General features: G+C 31.8%; 1 protein-coding gene across 14 annotated transcripts in view; it reads right to left on the bottom strand.

Annotated features, from left to right (window-relative positions):
- LOC113511962 (uncharacterized) overlaps positions 1-21,611 on the bottom strand; it is a 196,549-nt gene that overhangs the window by 103,429 nt on the left and 71,509 nt on the right. For all 14 annotated transcript variants that reach the window (XM_052894452.1, XM_052894457.1, XM_052894460.1 and 11 more), the window contains one exon: positions 18,808-18,916. In XM_052894452.1, the coding sequence (XP_052750412.1) occupies positions 18,808-18,916 (109 nt within the window). The remainder of the gene's footprint in view (positions 1-18,807; positions 18,917-21,611) is intronic.

Raw genomic sequence — 21,611 nt, 5'->3', positions numbered from 1 at the left:
GAAGTATATTGTATTTATTCTTTTAAGTAGGTACATTTACTGAAATAGAAAATGGTAAAATTTCTGTCATTTATGTACTTGTATTAACATTGAATACATAAATATAGAATATTTTTACAACATTTTTGAGTTTATTTTAATACTTAAATAATGTTTTATAAAAATAAGGGCATATTACTAGTAAACTGCAAATTACCTTCTGTATGCACACACAAAACACGACATAATCTATGTATGTTTTTCATGTATGATATTTTCCTTTTATTGTGTATTTTTTGTCTGTCTTTTTCATTTCATGTCATGTCTATCTATATTTGTTTCTATATGTGTGCTATATAGGTACTTATAGCATAATGTATGTAAATTATCTATCGACCTATTTACATTGCAACAGTCTAAAATTTAAATATACCTACTTGAAACGAATATGGACGTGAAAAAAATAATAACAAAATTGATTACATGATTGTATGCGTTTTAGATTTTAAAATAATAATAATATATTTCAGTGTAGAGTCATAGTTTTGAATAGTCATTTTTTATGAACCTACCGCCCAGTTTGGGTTGCAATTATAATACTTTGTGAAAGTTGTTCAATTTATTTTATTTATTTATTTAAATAACTAAATAAAATGCCATATATGAATTAAATAAAATTTGCTTGATTTTGGGTATTTACATATACCATTTTTGCATGAACTCAGAGCTATTGACAGAAGTCTAAACAGACTAGGTAAAATAAAAACCTTTAGCATCTTTATATGCCCTACCAGGGAAACTGAATTATTTTCTGAAAGAAACATGGATCAATAAATAAATCTTTTTATTGTACCCATACTGCCCGCTGGTAATTCATGCTCTTTTCTACTCAGGGTTTGCTGGAAGGGAACTCTAACAGAGTTAAATTCGTTTGTTGTACATTTTTATTCAAAATATATTATAACTATGCAATCTTATATACAATAAAGTATAAATAAAACGAGATAAACAAAAAATAATAAAAAACTCCAATTTTATTTTTTTTTAGAGCATACAGGCATGTATGCTATGTCCATGATGGAAATTTAATGTCGTTTATAAAAAAAATATTTTACTCGTAGAATACTGCCTATGAAAGGTATTATGGGCACCACAGTTTACTCTGTTATGTCCGTGGAGTGGAGAGGCCTGAACAGTAGTTCATGTCTATAGGGGACGGTTATCATCTTCCATTAGGTGGGTTATCAACTTCTTTACCTATCTAAGTTGCATAAAAAAACTTTAAAAATGTGTTTATAATATATATATTTTTGTTTTGAGAACATAATAGAGTAAAAAGTAAAGTTGTTAAATAATATAGAACGGAGTAAAGAAAATTAAGATCATAGAATATCAAGATGTAAAAAAAAAATTTAAATAGTTTAAAAAATAATTATAAATAAATTCTAATTTGTTTCGTAATAACGGTAAATTAGAATATACAAAAGAAAGCAACACTCAGTAGAAATTGAATTTTTATAACGTAACCAAATGTAGGCGACGCCTAGTTACTGAAAATGGGGTGGTTGTCCTGAGGGGTTCGTTGAAATGTTTTCACTGTTTATTGTCTCACCTGCGAACGTATGTAGGTATATATAAATATTATTTATTATGAAAACTACATGCCTTTGTTGTGTGAAACGAATTTTGTATTACACTGCGCAAAAATAAAATATCAGAAAGAGAAGTGTTAGATACGACTTAATTATAAATAGGTGACTGCAATTAATATATTGTAGATAAATAGATATTCTTTATTGTTCCCTCCAAAATATTACAATAGTCAATTTATTATAAATTAAACAATTACAAGAAATAATCACAATGACAAAACCAGGCAACCTTTGGATGGAGAAAAGTAATTATAAACAATTTAGTGGGAGGCACGATGAAAAATTCTGTTAGTTCTAAATACGGAGCTGTGGTAAATGTAATAATATAAATATTATCCCTACTCATTATATATATATATATATTTTACCCCGACAATTTTTTTTTATTTCAGAATGAAGTGTAAAGTACCTCACACGCCTGAAAGGTTAAGAAACAGTGTTCTCTGTTAAAAAGAAATCACTTGTATGATTGTTTAACTTAAATTTTTAAGTAAGTATTTACGTAAGTTGAAATGTTCATGACTCATGAGTTATTAAATATGATTCCTGCTCCTCATTTTACGGAAATTACCTGCGTAGTAGGTATGTCGCAATAGACATGATGGTAACATATTATGCGGTTATACGGTGACAGGAGATTAAACTGGTTATGTTAAGCGACTTTTGAAGTTGAATATACAATGTTTACCATTTACATTACAAAGCAATACTTAATTTTTAATTTGTTAGATACGTATACCAATGGAATGGATAACTACGATAATTATCAATTTATCCAGTATCTAATTAGAGAAAGGAACGTAAAATAGGCTCCAATTGAGACTAAGTACGAGGCACACGTATTTTGTTAGATCAAGAGAATTAATTAGGCAAAAAAATGTATTTCTAGAGCTTCGAAATTCCTTGAAAATCGACGAGCATAATACAATTACCACGAATCCTAAGTATACACTATTATTCCTGTTCATTTCTGACACATTTACTGTATTCGTATTTGCTTATTAAACATTGCATGAAATAATGTATGCATGTACATTAGGCATACATAATATAATTTATTATTCCCAATTCAATTTGGTAATAGAAATTTGGACCAACCGTGTACCGTATTAACATAATACGAGTGTAATCGCACGGGTTGTTTCTCTGTTCTCACTGTATCCAAACATTTGGGCCGTTTGCAATTGTGGTTTTGATATATTATTAGAAATATGAAAGTGATCCTTTTTATTTCATTCCTTTTAGTTTGCAATATTTTTTTATAATGGAAGGAATAAACTAGCAAGCTTGCAGTACACCTAATATTAACATTCTTACAAACTTTCGCTTTTGTGGATTGAATAAATAAAATTCTTAAGGTTTTTTTATTGAACTAAGATGGCAAACAAACAGGCAGCCCAATTGATGAAAAGTGGCAACCATCGCCTATAAATATGAATAGCATCATGGATATCATAGGTAAAACAATATACTCTATATTGTTTCGCCTATGATACCCCATCCCCCATCCCATGCTTTGCCGTTCCTGAGGACTAAGGTGTTATAAAATGAGATCCGAGATTGTAATTTTTTAATTGATTTAAAGATATATCTGGTGATAATCCTTATTAATATTATTAATGTCAAAGTTAGTTTATTTGTTTGTTATCTTTTAGATTTTCAAAGCTTTTTTAATGCTTATACAATTTAATATAGGTACAATTAGTATTTGGACAAAGAAGGACACAATCTACTTTTTATTCCAATCAATCAACATAAATTTGTAACGCACACGAAGTCGCGAATAAAACTAGCATGTTTATAAATCAATAAAAATATTCAGATAAAGTTTATTTTATTATCCACATAACGAGTTGCTGGCGTTAATGAAGTTCCTAATTGTGACTGAAGATTAAAATACAGACGAATAATCTATTGTATTATAAAATAAAATAATGCTTTTTTTATGGCAGAGACAGTGATTTTATTCTGTAAGAGGTAAATAAGAGTACTACAACGATATTATACATCTATAATATCATTTATAATGTACATATTTTTTTTCCACTTCACGTAGTATATGTTAAAAAATGTATCTAGTGTGAAATGAATATACAAAATGTAACTTATGTAACTGACTCGGCGCTTGTTAACAGGACAACTTATTGAATTCCCCCTGTATAGTGTGCTTGCACCAGAAAATAGGACTCGACCTCATACATAATGCACACTTGGGAAGTCCACCGAGATGTAGTCGAATGGTATGTGCGAAATGTATTGTTGGGTCCATCAAGATCTGGAAAAATGCACAATGTAATTTATTTTTTATTTTTTATACTTATGACGACTAGCGACTCGTCCTAGTTTCGCATGGTTTTTTTAATCATAATTTAATTTATATTATTTGCTGATTATGTAGGTGAAAGAACTTTTTGGTTAGTATTTGTAAAGTTTATCCATTATAGTAAAAAATCAAACAATTCGTCTTTATAATAATACATATAATAATAACTGACAGCCGACTGTGATTCTACCGGGGAGTTAATTTACCATCTCCCTTTCTTGTAAACCTCTATTTAAAAAATTAAAGCTTTTGACACTTACCTCAATGTATATTTATGAGGTGGGAATATTTGTAAAAAAACATTTGTATTTATTTACAACAATGACAGAATATAATAAATTCACACCCAGAGACCCCACACAACTGAAACTACCCACCTGTAAGTCAACGCTGCATCAACAAAATTGCGGTGTAATGGCTATTCGAATTTATAATAGGATACCAAAAAAAATAAGAGAATTGCCATTAAATTATTTTAAATTAAAATTGAAAACATGGTTAATAGAAAATAATTTTTACAATATTAATGAGTTTTTGTAAAATATAAATGCTGTGACATTGACTTAGTTGAAATTTAAATTGTAATTTTAATTTTATTTGACATTTTTATTATTTTATTATTTGTAGTAGCTTTATTGACTGTTTGTAATGCATGACCAAAGTGACACTTCGTACTAATAGTGATTTATTGTATATGTAATTGAAAATTAAATATATGATGTACCTGTATAAAATAGAAAATGGATAAATTCAATAATTAATATTTGCATGCCATTTGATGTGGCGAAACATAATGGACATCTTATAAACTTCACAAATGCAACACCTTTTCTACAATGTTTCTAGCAAATAAATTTCATTTCATTTCATTTCATTTCAAATTTCAATTTCATTTCATTTCATTTCATTTCATTTCATTTCATTTCATTTCATTTCATTTCATTTCATTTCATTTCATTTCATTTCTTATGAGGGAAAGCGTTAATGTGAATTTTGCTAAAAAAAATTAATTGTTTAATCATAAAGAGTCTGTTTCTTTAAATATTGTTCTGTTAATTATAGAACGGTGTGAATATTAAAATTACTAGTGCCGGTAGTGAGTTCTAAAGTCATATGGACGTATATATTTTATGTTTTTAAAGGCTTTGTTATTAAAATATTTAGAGTAATAACGTCGATTGATTGCTACGTTTATATATTATGTATTCTTTTAATGGAAATTTAATGAAGAGATAATTTAATTTTCATTTTACTTTTCTGTCATTCAAATGAAACACTATGCAAGTGTTTCACCATTTTATAATAAGTGAGGCGCTACAATAGAATTCAACAAATATTTTTTATACAGCTGAGTGGTTCTGAAATGCCTGGGGCTTTGCGTGTTAGTTGCCAACCCTAGTAAAAATACAAGGAGTCGAGCGTCGAATTATCGTATCAATTTAGTGAAAGGTCTTTCCTCTTCACGCTTTTCCTTATCTCACATTACATTGCTTTTAAGAAAAAAAAAATTGTACTATCCCATTTTATACGATAATTTCTTTATTGTTAAAGGATGGTCAATATAGGGTAAATGTTATGGAGTTTTATATATTTTAGCTGTAAAATAATACCTACTGCGTGTAAAAATACAGATACTTAATAATGCCTACTTATATATTCGTAGAAGAAGGTTTAAAGCTCAATTTTCGTTTGAGTGACAAAGTTGAGTAGGACTTATAAGTACATGTTATAAACTTTTACTTATTTCACTTATTTATGATAAGATGTTGATATCAAAATAGTGAGTTTATTAAATTTCGTCTAAAATACATAAAAAGTTTTTTTTACTTATAGTACCAATAACTTAATAAATACTATTAACTTATGAACATTAGAAACTATGAAAAATATAGATAGAAAAGTTGTTACGAATACTTACATCGTTATTAATATTTATATTATAAATGTGAAACAATCTTTTTTGTATAAGATTGTTTAATATTTTTTATTTATAACATGAGTATAATATTGTTCTAAGATTAGTTTATGTTATGTTTAGGCGATTTTATTTTTATTATATATATACATACATACATACCTACATATCTATTACGCCTGTCTCCCATTAAGGCGAGCAGAAGTAATGGAACGCCAAATGCTTCGATTTAAACAAATTTCTTTTGCTTCCTCTACATTATTTTTATACACACTCGCCAGTTACGCGTACTTTTAATTTGGCCCTTTTTAAGTACGCTGCTTATTTTGTCGACATATTATTATGTCCGTCTGTGGTTGCTCCTACCGATATCTCCATTCATTTTTATTCGATAAATGTCTTTCGTAATTCTATAAACCTAATTAATATTTTTCTTATTTTAATTTATACAATTTACTAAATTGTATAAAACGGCTGAAAATGTGGATAAGTCTCAATAAAAATATGAATTTATATGTACTTTTAAAACATTTTTATATTTATATATATATATATATATATATATATATATATATATATATATATATATATATATATATATATATATATATATATATATATATATATATATATATATATATATATATATAAAGCTAAGAGAAAGCAAATAATATGTATATTACGGACATCACAGATTATACTGAGCTGCACGTCGGACTCGTCGTGTTTAGATACATACCTAATATGTAGATATTTGTTATTCTGTTACTGTAAAGGGGTGAATGGATTTTAACGGATTTGAATGACAAATTTTATTCAAATTTCGTAAACAGACAGTAGTCCTATATTAATATACAATAATTTTTATTATAATTTATATTATTCATATTTGAAAGTAAATATACAATCCATTTAAAAGTACTCATAATTATAACTTCTGAATTAAATCAAGGTTATGGTTTGGATTAGCAATCGAATAATAATAATATGTCAAGTGTTATCATTTAGATTCAGTTTTATATAATTAATTTGAGAGTACATGTCAAGTGTTATCATTTAGATTAAGTTTAAACACATATTTAGCAATTTAAACCAGTAACAAATTGTATTAATTTGTGAAATTTATCCTTTTTGAAGTCAAGTAAAAATTGCATCAATTTTTATGCAACTAGACGTAGCAAATAATCCTATCTGGTAAAAAGAGGTAATCATTTGAAGTATCTATAGACGACATATGAATAGATACGAACAATATCTTGAACATAACCGTATATACCGTTACCATTCCAGATGATTAATGTGCTATGACTCCATACCTTATGCACAGCTGCTTTACGGAAAAAATACGAGGGGACAGACGTAGCCCTATGTAAGACTTTTATTTAAAATCACTAAATCATTTTTTAAAATTTTGTTATATAGAAAAACACCAACTTCAATCGTAGCAAAACCAGTTATTTTGATTTAAAAAATAAACTACTGAACTTTTGTGAAATAAATACAGATTTTTTTATTCAATTCGAATACTAAGGAAGCTTGACAGTTTCCTAGTTCGCTCTCTTAGCAATCACAATATACACAAATATAACAACATTTCATTATTGGGTACTTTCTAAACAACTTATTGACATTTTACGAAACTCGAAAAGTTTACAAGTAAATATATTCAAGTCCAGATACTGGTTAACGATATTGTTGAGTAGAGACCGTGTTAGTAGAAGAAAATCCGGTTTTACTAGCTGTATTCTTCTCAACGGAACATGGAAAAAGTCTCTTCGACGTGCTCAAGCATAATTAGAAGGATGCTAGGATGCTTTGATTATATTTATACCCATTAAATACTTTTTAAATATACTCAATTAAAGCTAATTTTCGTCTCACTTCAATTGAAATATATTCTACTATTCCTTATAAGAACTTACTAGTGTATATAGTAGGATTTTTGATCATGTAAATTGTAGATAATTGCATTACTTTTTAACTTACTGCGAACGAAAGTATTATATAAAATTTTGACGGACTATATAGGTACAGTATAATTGTTGTGATTGTCGCAACACAAATCCGAGGGTTCTGAATGAATAATGTAGAAATATGGTTTCTGAAGCTTAGATCTACAGACATTAAAACCCCCAAATCTGTCAGCAGTGTTACCCTCGGTATAAATGTGTTTTCTAACTGATAATTATATTTTACTACCTCAGAAGCTCTACTGTAAGTTATGAGCGAACATTTGGTGCCATTGAACACTGAGCTGTTTTTTTTAGTCCAATCTAGAATATTATTAATATCGCTTTGTAGGAGATCACAGTCAGAGAATTTAATAACTTTAAAAAGTAATTTCAAATCATCTGCAAACAATAAACAGAACACCGCACTGATCACCCCCGGCAGGTCATTAATAAATATTCTAACTTAATAATTATTAATAATAATTCTAACGGCCCTAAATTATTTTCTTGGCTTACACCAGAATACGTGTAATATGGTTTAAAATTATGTTCTTTATACTGTACATACTGCCTTCTATCATGAAGGTAGTTGAAGAAAAATTTTATTAATATAGTACAAATCCAGCAGCTAAAAATTTGTGGAGAGGCAGGTCATTATCTACGTTATTGAATGCATTTTTATGTCAAAGTAAGCTGCATCCACTTGGAATTCCGAATCTACAGCCTGTGTGATATATGTCCAGAACGACAGTAAGTAGCTGTGGAACGCCCAGGCCTAAAGCTATACTGAGAGTCAGCTAAATTGCTCTCGAATTGTTTACTAATTTGATTGTATTAAATTGACTTTAATAATTTACCGAAAGCAAACAATATAACCACTGGTCTAAAATTGCTTGCTTGTGACACACTGTTACTTTTTTGGATGGAAATCACGCGCGTGTTTTTTCCACTTTTTCAGATAAAATTATTTTTTAAGACACATATTGAAGAGATGATGTAACGGCTTCATAAATATGGAACTACAATCTTTTACTACGTATAGTCTGAATTTTTTGCCTTGAGTCATCTTAGGCAAAGTTCACATCTTCAGAAGCTATCGTGTCAATTTGTACGCGTGGATATATTTATTATATATCGTTTTCACGATATAAAATCTCAAACTCGATACTAAATTTACTTACACTCCTTTCAGATAAAGATTAGGTATCCAATTCAATTTCGGTGTTGTAGAGTAGCATCATTTTATACATCTCAGTTTCCAACTCCAAAGGTTATTGTGTAAGTGAGTATACCTTAGAGATGAATAGGTTGGTGTTTAACCTTCATAAGTACTTAAATTCTAGTGAATATATAAGCTGTTTTAATTTGTAAGTGTATAATTATTTTATTGCAAAGGTTATATTTTATAAGTTAAGTATATTTTTTTTCAAAAAGACGTGCCTACAAATACTTAAAAGACCAGCAACGCACAAGAAACTCTTTTCGTGTTGCAAGTGTTCATGGGCGACGGTAACCGATTTTTATCAGGTGGTCTATATGCTCGTTTGCTTTCCTTATAATAATATATATAAAAAAGTTTATGCTTTGCATAGGTATAGTTTAAATATTTTTAAATTTTCATTGTGATGGATAAAATAATTAAGGAAAAATTGTATTAATTATATTTATCATACTTATGAATGTATAAAAAAAAAAAAGTAATCGTAGATAGAACTTGTCAAAAATATTTGTCAAGTATTGTCAAGTATAGACTATTACTTATATTGTGGCTGCACTGAACACACCAATCGATATGACCGTCATTATGGTTTATTAACGATATTTTATAATCAGAGAGATAGCCGTAATTTTATATGAATGCACAAAGCTTGACTGATGGGCCACTCGATGGGCTAACTGGCTTGTTTTCATCTTCACCTATTATCACTCACTGATACGCGCCATTCAATACCGATAACGCAAGTTTATAGGTGGTAGAGCCACGCTGTAATACCATATGGTATTGCAGCATGAATGGGCCGGCTCGACCGGGGAAGTACCACACCCTCACAGAATACCGCTGTGCCAACTTTGTCAAAGCACTTTTAGTGCGACCACATTCCGTATGGTGAGTGAGGGCGTCCGAGGACGTGTTCTATACCCATCCCCTTCCTGATCAGCTAAAATCCTCCCCCGAACTCCGTCCCCCCATCTTTCAATACCATGGCAGTGGAATTTAAAAAAAATAACGTACCCCAGCGAGCTGAGGAGACCAGCAGCGATGTTGCTGGAAGAACTCCTCTTTCCCAGGTCGAGCAACCACGACTCGGCTTCTGCCCATCTGGAAAGATGGCTGGGGGGGCAAAATTCCGCTCTATGGGACCAAGGGCAAACAGAGCAAGACTTCTGCGGCATCCCCTTTGCTCAATGTGAGCCTCTGTAATATAACGGGAATTCATTCAAACCTGAACGCTGTCCACCACCACCTAGAAACGGCGCGGCCGGCATTGCTCTTCCTCACGGAGACACAGATATCCCCTTCATCGAAACATCATGTTTGACCTACCCGGGGTATAAGCTTGAACATTGTTTTGTTTCGCGTGCCGGTGTATGTGCGTATGTCAGAGAGGATATCTGCTGTCGACGCAGGCTTGGGACTCTTGAAGGTACGGACCTGTCCATTCTATGGCTGCGCGTAGATTGCAATGACCATCCCCGCATCTCTATGCGTGCCTATACAGGTCCCACAGCGGTAACACTGAAACCGACCAACTTGTTGAGCACGTCCAAATGGCTACAGATTCCCTGCTTGAGCAGATTCCTTCCGCTGAAGTCGTGATTGTTGGCGACTTTAATGCCCACCATGCCGAATGGCTTGGTTCGGCCTACAACCGACTATGCGGGAAGATCTGTTCATGACTTTGCTTTTCTTATGGTCTGACACAGCTTGTTTCCTCGCCTACGCGAATCCCTGATGTGTTGGACCATTCACCTTCACTGCTGGACCTTCTGCTGACCACCCACCCAGACAACTATGTGATCTCCGTCGAAGCCCCCAGCTCCATGAGAGCTTGGAGGTCGTCGGATCACTGTTTGGTGAGATATGCGATGCTATATAGATGCCTCTTACGAGTCCGACTCCACCTCGTTCTACGGAGGCGTAGACGTCGCATTTGGCATTACACGTACGCCGCAGATTGGGATGAGATGCGGATTTTTTTGCGCATCTTACCCATGTTGAAGGCAGGAAGGTCTCCTGCGTCCACTGGATGATCCCGACGCCATTGCCGATTCCATTGCTGATGTGGTGCTTCAGGGAATGGAATTATTTATTCCATAACTCTGTGGTGGCCGTCGGCGATGTGCTCGCAATCCCAGCCCTGGTATGGAGCCTCCTGTAGAACAGCATCTCGTCTGAAACAGGAGCTGCTTCCTAACCTGGGCTAAAGGTGTGGCGTCGCGATGATCGTAACACCAGTGCTCTTAAAAAGAAGTATAACTCTGCCTCTAGGTCCTTCAAAAGAGTTATAGCCACAGCGAAGTCAGAGCATATTAGTAGAATTGGCAAGAGATTGGCTAGTTTGCCCTCTGGGACTCGTAGGGGGCTTTCTGGTCTCTTGCCAAAGCTGCACAAGGGAATTTCTGTAAGTCATCTTTTCCACCTTTGCGCACATCCGGGAGGATGACTCGTTGGCCCAGAACGCTAAAGAAAAGGCCGATCTTCTTGGATCCATCTTTGCGTCAAACTCGACATTGGATGACGGGGAGAAACCACCACCGACCATCACGTGTTGTAGGAGCTCTATGCCTGACATTAAATTCACGCATAGCTCAGTGCGTAGAGCACTTTTCTCCCTCGAAATCCATAAGTCGAGTGGGCCTGATGGTATTCCTCCAATTGTGCTTAGGACGTGCGCACCAGAGTTGGCTCCGGTTCTTACGCGTCTTTTTCGGCTTAGCTACTCATCGGGCATAGTCCCAAAGTTTTGGAAGACTGCTCTGGTGCATCCGATCCCTAAAAAGGGAGATCGCTCAGATCCAGCTAACTATAGGCTCATAGCTATCACTTCCTTATTCTCGAAGGTTATGGAATCCATCATTAACCGTCAACTGCTCCGGTACCTTAGAAGAGCACCGGCTGATCTGTGATCGCCAGTACGGCTTTCGACAGGGACGTTCGCGCGCGGTGATCTTTTAGCTTACTTAACACACCGATGGGCAGTGGCAATTGAGGAGGAGAGGCCTTAGCGAGTTAGTCTGGATATTGCGAAGGCCTTTGATCGGGTGTGGCATAAAGCGCTGCTTTCAAAGCTACCTTCATTTGGGTTGCCTGCGAGACTGTGCATTTGGGTCGCCAGTTTTCTCAAGGAACGTAGCATTAAGGTCGTAGTCGACGGTGCATGCTCTGATTTAAAACCTTTGAATGCTGGTGTCCCGCAAGGCTGTGTACTATCTCCGACTCTGTTGTCCCAGGAAACACTTCTTATTCTGCATATATCAATGATATGTTACAGATAAGTAATATTCATTGCTATGCGGACGACATTACAGGAGATACATGATATACCGGTCATGCAAAGATCTCGCGTGCACATACCGATGAGTGCCGGAATAGACTTGTGTCTGAAATCGAAACTTCACTCCATCAAGTTTCGATCTGGGGTGAACAAAATCTTGTCCAATTTAACCCCAAAAAGACACAAGTCTGCGCGTTTACCGGGGAAAAAGACGCCGTTTGTCGTATCTCCTCACTTTCAGGGCACTTCCCTCGATAAAAAGTCAAGTCTAGGAATTCTGGGCGTTGATATATCTTGCGACGTCCAGTTTTGCGGTCATCTGGAGGAGAAGGCTAAATAATCGCTTCCAAAAAAGTTAGGAGTGCTCAATAGGGTGAGACGATATTTCATGCCAGAACACCGCCTGAAATTATATAAAGCCCAAGTCAGGCCGCATATGGAATACTGTTCTCACCTGTGGGCAGGAGCGCCACAGTACCAACTCCTTCCGTATATACCGCATTCAAAGTCGGGCGGCTCGATATTATCGATAGTCAACGCCTTACTGTCCGACTTGACCCATTGAAACTGCGCAGAGATGTTGCATCTCTGTGCATCTTCTACCGAATTTATCATGGGGAGTGTTCTGATAATATATATATAAAATTGATACCTGCTGCTGATTTTCACCACCGTACAACCCGCCACAAACTAAAGTTTCATCCCAATCATCTGGACGAGTGGCGGTCTTCCACCGTGCGTTTTTCAAAAATACTTTCTTCCACGCACAACCATTCTTTGGAATCAACTTCCAGCAGCAGTATTTCCGAACCGATTTATTACAACATAACCTTCAAGAGATAGAGTATATTCCTTTTTAAAAGGCCGGCAGCACACCTGCAATGCCGCTGGTGTTGTGGGTGATCATGGGCGGCGGTATATTTTGTCACTTACCTTACCATCAGGTGAGCCGCATGCTCGTTTTTTCCTTCCCTGTGTTGTAAAAAAAAAAAAAAAGTGAGGTTACTATTCTATTTTTATCTTAAAAAAAAAGGTTTTCTGCACATAACAAGATGTAGAAAAAAAAAAGATTAAGAATTTCTCTAGCCCTAGCCAGACTCGAATTCGCGAATTTTAAGGAATATTTTTCTATAAAAAAATTGCGAGGTAACTAACAGAAACGCCTTAGGTTTCAGCTTTTAAGTAACTAGTCTCTAGAGCTTACCTATCCCCGTTAGTACTACACTACTTCGCTTTGCTCTAACTGAATCTTTGAATAAAAGATTCGTTGCCTAGAAGTTGGAAGTTGCTACTGTAGAAATATATGTGTATAGTTTGACGTAACTGACATTTGAGGACGTACGTTGTTTTATCTATAATATTTTTATTACAGAAATCTTTAATATTGTCCAGTTTTCCAGAAAGTACAGTTATCCAATCCAGAGAGCACAATTAAAAATAAATATGATCGCGACCATTATCATAGAGGGGGTAGTAAGTTGTAGCATTAGTTTACTGTTGTTAATGTGGTAAACGTAACATTGCACATGGTCATACTTCGAGTATCATGTATAATAAAAAAAAAATGCAACTTTATTAGAATTTGTCTTTCCATTTTTCCATTTCTCAATTACTTCATCTTAAATTTTTTATGACGTATCATATCTTATTTCAACCGTTAGACCTAAAACTATATTTTAGTCAAATATCTTCTAAACAATTATAATCTAATTTAAAGGATATACTTACGTATGTTCCTAATAATGTAATAGACAGAAAAAGATTATTTGGCTACACCAAAGTTTTGTATAGATTAATTTACAAGGACAATTTATGAATCTATAATGATTACATCGACTATGTTCTATTTTAGGAAAGGTTTGACTCTATAGAATCGGTATGTCTTTGGTACTTGATTCACTCTGTACATCCCGTACATATTTATATTGGATAAGATATTTATTTATTTATCCTTTTTTGCACAATATTTTTTTTATACTACTGAGGTGGCAAACAAGTATACGGCCTACCTAATTGTTAGCGGTTTCCGTAGTCTATGAACGCCTGCGATACCAGGGGTATTACGCGCGCGTTGCCGACCAACTGACAATGCTGTACAGCATGTACGACATTCTCTACCTAATAAATATTAATATATATTAGTTATATATTTATATTAAGTAGGTGCAAAATACAAGTTATTACTTTTTATTCATTCATAGATTAACATAATAGTTACTAATTTAAAAAAATTAAAGTTTCATTCATAACTACTTGATAGGCGAGAGGAGACAGACAGGAGAGTAATGTTTTTCGTATATATCTTAGTCTTTATATTATACATAACTGTATCTCCATCTTTGACGAAACGAGTAGCTTAAACAGCTTTGTAGATTTTAATGAATAAAATATCGTATTTATTATGAAAATGCTGTAAGTAACATGATGACATTAAAAAACATATATGTATGGTTAAATAGACGTTCAAAACCGCAAGGGTTTACTAGACTAAACTAGACATGGCATAATTAGTAAAACTTGACTCTGCCACGTCTAGTTTTAAGTCTAGAGATGTAAATAATTAAGGTATTTATAATTCATCTCCTGATGGTTTCAAGTACGTATATAAAATTTATATACATGAATACATACTCATCATAATAAAGAAATATGCCATATTGCTGTGACAGAATATTACGTAAAACAAATTTGTGTCAGATGCAAAGTGTACTGAATAACGTAGCTTATATAAGTAAACATGGAGAGTCGTCGGGGGTCTTGATTCCACGCATTTAACGCCGATATAAAATAACGACTCAAAGTTTTGGAGGTTATCGGCATAATTTTAAACATTTCTACTCAGAATCCCTGAAGCGGTGTAAATTTTAAGTAAGAACATCTTTTCTCGTAAACTTTGCTTGTTTCTGGGATTCGATACTCATAAAGTTGATAAACTTTGTCAATGAAATTTCAACTGTTACAAAAGGCATTGTTTTAAAATTTCAACATTTATAGCAATGTAAATTATCTAATTGGGATTAATTCAAGACAACGGTAAAGATAGTCTTTGTTTACGCCAAGAAGGCCCAAGTTATTACTGATTTTCATTACATTTAATTCAATAGAGTATGTTTAAAAATATTATAAAAAATTGTAAACATGGTAGATGCAATAACGTTCGAAAAGTGGAAGAGAAATTTATATGCTGATAATATTTATTTTGAATACATTCAGCCCAGTCCGTGTGGTTTCGGCATAGAATAGGCCACCCCTTTTTTTCCCATGGGTATCGTAAGAAGCAGTTAAGGAAGGGCGCGGTATGGGCAGAAGCGTCTCTTTTAAAACATTTCTAAAGCTTAATTGTGGTTGCTAATCCGCTCGCCAAGCATGGCAATTACTGGCAAACCCCCCTTTAGGGGGAGGCTTATGTTCAACAGTGGACAGTTAAAAGCTGATATGATGATGATGATGACATTCAATCTGAATAGCTTAGAGATATGGGTTTGAATCCCTTTGGATCAAGACGTTGAGAGGCAAAATTTCTTGATCTTATATTATTAACAGATTGAATTTGTAGAATTACTGTATAAAGATTCAATACTAAGTAATTTTGTTAATTGAACGTATTTAGTTGTTAATAGTTACAATGTAACAATTACTCAAATTTGGAAATAATTTAAACCAGAAGTTGTGCTTTATACCTTTGAAACATGATAATTAATTAGCGTACCTAATTTTGAACAATGCAGTAAAACGTAATTTATTCATTACAATGAATGATAATCTGACTGAATCTGAAAATTTTGGTATTTGTAAAACACACGTGGAAATGATATAATAGAGTTTAGTATTTGTGACTTTTTAGTTGAAGATTAAAGGAGAATAAAAATAAAATGATACATTAAAAATATAAATTAGAGGATATGATGAGTATACAATATAAAAAAAGTATTGCAAAAATTCCCCTAATTGTAAATAAATAATAAATTTATAAATAAAACAAATAATGTGGTTAGTATTATAATTATTAGTGCAGGATTTAGGAGACTTAATTACTAGCTACACGATCTCGCTTTTTGCAAATGACTTGTAATATATTATTCGTATTTTTAAAACAAGCTCAATTTTTTCATATTAACTTTCATAGTTACTATACCAGAGGGAGACTTTGTACAAAAGTCGATTTCTTGGGTACCTCTGTCCCATTCGTGTTTCAACCGTGAAGCAGTTGTGTTTGCATGGCTGTGTTTCAGTTTGAAGGGTGGGATATGGCGTGAATTTACTGGGTACAGAGGAATAACATCTGAGTCCTCAGGAATGGCAATGCATGGGGGGTAATGAGCAAAACAGTATATTCTATTATATCCATGGTACTGCTCATGTCTATAGGCGACGGTTACCACTTTCCATCAGGTGGGCCGCCAGCTTGTTTGCCATTCTAAGTTGCATAAAAAAATATACAAATTTCTAAATAACAAAACAGAGTAATATGTATCTAATAATAAAGATATGTAAAAGTTTTCGCTATTGGTGTAAACAAAGACAGAAAAACGAGGTTTAATTATTCTTAAAGTTCGTAGTTCCAAACCGTTGAAAGGAGAACAGATGTAATGTTTAAAGATTGCAAATAATTCATCTTTTCAAGCCCCAAGATAGATAAGGACGGTTTATTGTTTTTCAATTTGCAAGATGGATGAAGGAGACTTCTTTTAGATTGATTTTTGTCTTCCTATAAAATTTATGTGTTTCATTCACGTAGTTTACTTTAAAAATATAAGTATATATTGACATATAATTATTCTATATATAAGTGACCATAATAATGTAGGTACTTTAACAAAAATACATTTAAAATACTATGAGTAGCTACTATTTATATAATTAAAAGTTATGGATATTTAATAGTATTCATTAATGGGTTACAGCTAGAAATTAATTATAAGAAATTTATAAATATCATATGTGCATATTATATAATGTTATAATATATTTACAAACTTAATAAATACACACCTAGTCGTTTTGAAGAGGTAAATTAATTAAACAGTTTACTTTGTTACTTGCGTCGGCACCTACGTAATTGAAGCATGTTATGCCAATGTTTGCGAATGTAGCCATAAATCAATAACAATATTTATTGAAGCATATAAGCGAAACATATCCAATGCCTTGGCGCATTGACAGATCGAGGGATAAACTAATTAGTCTAGTTACTGGAGCGAAAGAGTTACAAACAAATATTGCTATTACATAATATTGTTTCTATAGTTAGAACTTTCACGAATTAGTTTCTTACGTAAATGAATTGAAACTATATAGAGTATATTATGAGATAGATACATGTGAAAGTAAATAATAGTGTTTATAGTTTCATTAATATTTATATTAAAAAGTCATAAGTTAATTTTACTTTGCAAAAATAACGATTTCATGATAAAATTAACAAAAAATAAATAAATATCCAAATTAGAATCCGATTTGGCAGGGGATGAGCTTTCCGTCATTTGTATTGATTTCAATTAAGTACCACGAACTTATTTGATATTACACTTGTGAAATATACTTTTGAATATATAGTCAATTAATCTATATTAATGAAATTATTAAGTTTCTAATTATTCCAAATACATAAGTACACAAATTCTTTAATTTTGTAATATTTTATATAATAGTTATATAAATAGTTGCAATCCTAGATTTATTAGATAGTTCTTATTGAATTACCTATGTAGTTCGAAAACCTAACATTTAATTTAACTTAAAATAATAATTTAAAAGCAAACTTTTCACAGCATTAAAGTTTTCATTACAAAATAAGGTGGGCCTAAATTTACTACTTCATTAATTTCTTTTGAAATCTTAACGTAGAATAGAAGTCTCAAGTTCTAAATTTTGGCTTAAATTAATAGGGATCTTATTACGATTAAACTTGTAACTAATTGTAAACTTTTTAATTGATACATGTAGCACCTAAACCCATTGTTTATTTTACGGCATAATTTTTTTGGTATACAACCAAGGAGTCTGCTTCATGTATCGATAGTCACGAGTTCATTTCCCGTACAATACATACATTTATATTCATGAGTATGTTTGTATTAGCACAAAGTAAAAAAATATCTAGTCCCGCGGTTGAATTCTGGATATTTTCTATGTCTAATTGAACATATAACTGAACATTGAAATAGATATAATTTTAATTTATGTTGTGATAATAGTCACTATGTTTAATTTCATGACATAATATTATATCTAATTATAATAAATTACTATTGGTCTTTAATTATTATTACTTTACAAAGTTTACGAATCTACATTTCGAAATTACTATCACAGTTCCCAATTCACCACGGCTTGAGTACAAAGTTGAGTATAACTTATGTATAAAATATTTACAAATACTGTACCAAACTTTAGGTACTCATATTCTAATATTTTTAATAACATTATTGATGTTATTTTACTTTATTCAGTTATTATTTCTTAAGACTTATTTACAATGTGTACTTACCTTTCTTTTCTGAGTTCGCTGTTACGTTTGCGGAAGTTGGCGACAAGTATTTGCAGCTCAGAAGAGTGTCGCTCGTAAAGCTGCGACAATTGTGTCGTGAAGTCGGACACTGCAACAAATGGACAGATAAGGTTATATTGTAAGGAATGTACGTATTATGCGGGTTTCCCAACTATGCAGAATGAATTCGAAAAAACGGTACGTTAAAATAAAAATATCTACCCATGCTATATAATATAAGGTGGAAATGTTGTTAATCATGTGTAAAAATAATAATAAATAAATAAAGAAACAACAAACAAACCTCTCATATTAAATAAATATTTTTTCAGGCAATGTTCCTTTGGTTAAAATTGTCAGTTTCACTAGAAGAAATACAAATATAAAAAGAATTCGGCATTTCACACAGGAACATATAGTAGAAAAATATTTATTAATCATATGGAGCACTTCAGTGAACAAAACAGTACTTCAGAACGCTCCCTTTAAACAGTGATCACGATTTGCTCTGTATGTACCAATATATATAGTCCAACATAACGTCTCTATAACGTATTTTAATCTAATTAGGAAAATAGAAAAGAACCAGAAAGTTTATTATTTTTATGTTATTAGCAATAATAGTAGCGAGTACTGAGTTGTATTCAATATATGAAAATAAATTCAGAAAAAATGTTATAACGAATATCATAAGTTTTTTCTTATATAAAATGATATTAATATAGCATAGAGTATTACTTATTGCGAAAGTTTTGGAAATATTATACTATTCTCTGCATAAAATAACTGTCATACTGTGCACAAAATTTTAACCAAATAAATGGATTTTGGATTTTAGCACTACTGTTAGAATACATTTTCCAGAATACAATGGCTATTACAATATTTTCGTAAAATTAAATTGTTTATACAAGAAGTAAATTTAATGGATTCATCTTTAAACAATTCATTTTAAATATTAAACAAAAAATAAAGGTATTGCTTTACGAGAAAAAAATTAAATAAAAAATAGTGACATCAATTTGCAATAAAATTAATATGAACCACTACGGGAGCTAAACCCTATCGATTGTAAAATAAAAATAACATCGCTTCTGAACTGGTAAAGGTATCGCATAACATACATATAAGAAAGAGAATTTAAAAGTTGCGACTTTCTGAAGTCTTTCAATTAGTTTCGTCTCTATAAACTTGCTGTCTCCCGTTTTCCTTTGAATATACAAAAATGTTTTTTTAGTATTCACTTAAAGCATAAGTATAATAAAGGATCTTTATGTACAATTTTGTATTTCTATGTATACTAGTTTCCGCTGTACATTTAATTTTGCCAGCGCACACTTTTATCCATTTCTCTAAAGTGAATACCCAAAAATATTTTCCGAATGAAAGTCTACATCATATAAAGAACCTAAATTACAATTTCAATTTTAAATCATTTTTATTTTGAGAGATAGATCTGTCAATAACTCGGAATAAATCTTACAGATAAACATTGTATTATTGTTTGAAAAAATGTACATATAATGCATAAAATATACGACACATAGATAAATGAAATTAATCTAATAATTAAGACTATATATAAATATATAAGTGAACGGTTTAGGTTTTGGATTAATAAACAAGTAGTTTATTTTTAATATTTTTTATGAATAAAAATTCATAAAAAATATTAAAAATAAATTATGCCTATGTTATTTGACGATAATGGCTACAGGTGAAAAGATTTTTTAAATCGGTTATGTGATACATGATACATTATGTGATACTGTTTGAGTTTATCTGTTACGATAAAAAAATAAAACCTTTGCTCCTTATAATTTTGATTTACACAATACTGTTTTTGAAAACTGTTAGACAAAACAACATCCTCGTATTTTTATATTTCTCCATAGAGATTTCCCCTTCATATAGGTATGTTACAAGATGTAAATGAAATAAAAAGTAACATAAAACGTAAATATAGGTATATAATTATATCTACGTATTATAAAAAGTTTTAATAATCAAACTTTATTCGAGTTCATAGATGTAAATAAAGTCGTAAGTTTTCGGGACTTTTTAGCTCCAATTATAAGTACTTTGAAACTTCACAGACACGAGTATACTTTGTCCGCAAAAAAAAAGACAACAAAGAAAAAGCAACTTAATGCTCTTATTGATCTCGTAGATTCATTAGATTAAAAATATTTTAAATTAGAATGAGAAATTATGTGCCTATCAGATTTTGTTTTAACAAGCAGTTATATGCTGTGCAAAAAAAATGGTAGTTTATATCATCACCAAATTTATATATGGGGATAAAAACTATTGTTTGTATAAATTTAAATATCGCATAACATAGTCATAAATATATATATATATATATGTATATTAGAGTTTAGTAGTAAGCGTTATGTAGAGGCTTGAGGGGTGATTTGTTGGTCTTAAAGTAACAGTGGTTTTTAACTAGGTGAAAAAATGGGCCCACTAAAAAATAATTTATTCTCAAAGTGGACAGTAGACAAAATAAATTTGGGGACCCCTGGTATAGGAAATAGCGTCAGCATTATTAGCTATATATTCTGTTGTATGGACCCCCATACGATTCCCACTAGACACCATTGCAGTTAGTTCCTTGTGAACTAGTCTCAAGGGTCCAATTGACCTGACTTTTATATCATCTATTGTCACTACTCGGTACTTAGCCAGTTTACATCAATAGTGCAGATGAGAGTTACTATATCATTTTCATCTTTTAAAAACTACATTGTTCAATGTTCATTTTACGAAATTTATTCAATTCTAATTGTTAAAATATTATA

Source organism: Galleria mellonella, unplaced genomic scaffold (genome assembly GCF_026898425.1).
Source record: "Galleria mellonella isolate WM207_F2 unplaced genomic scaffold, CSIRO_AGI_GalMel_v1 utg213, whole genome shotgun sequence".
NCBI lineage: Eukaryota > Metazoa > Arthropoda > Insecta > Lepidoptera > Pyralidae > Galleria > Galleria mellonella.
Note: the sequence above shows the minus strand (reverse complement) of the source record. Positions and strands in the feature narration are given on the sequence as shown.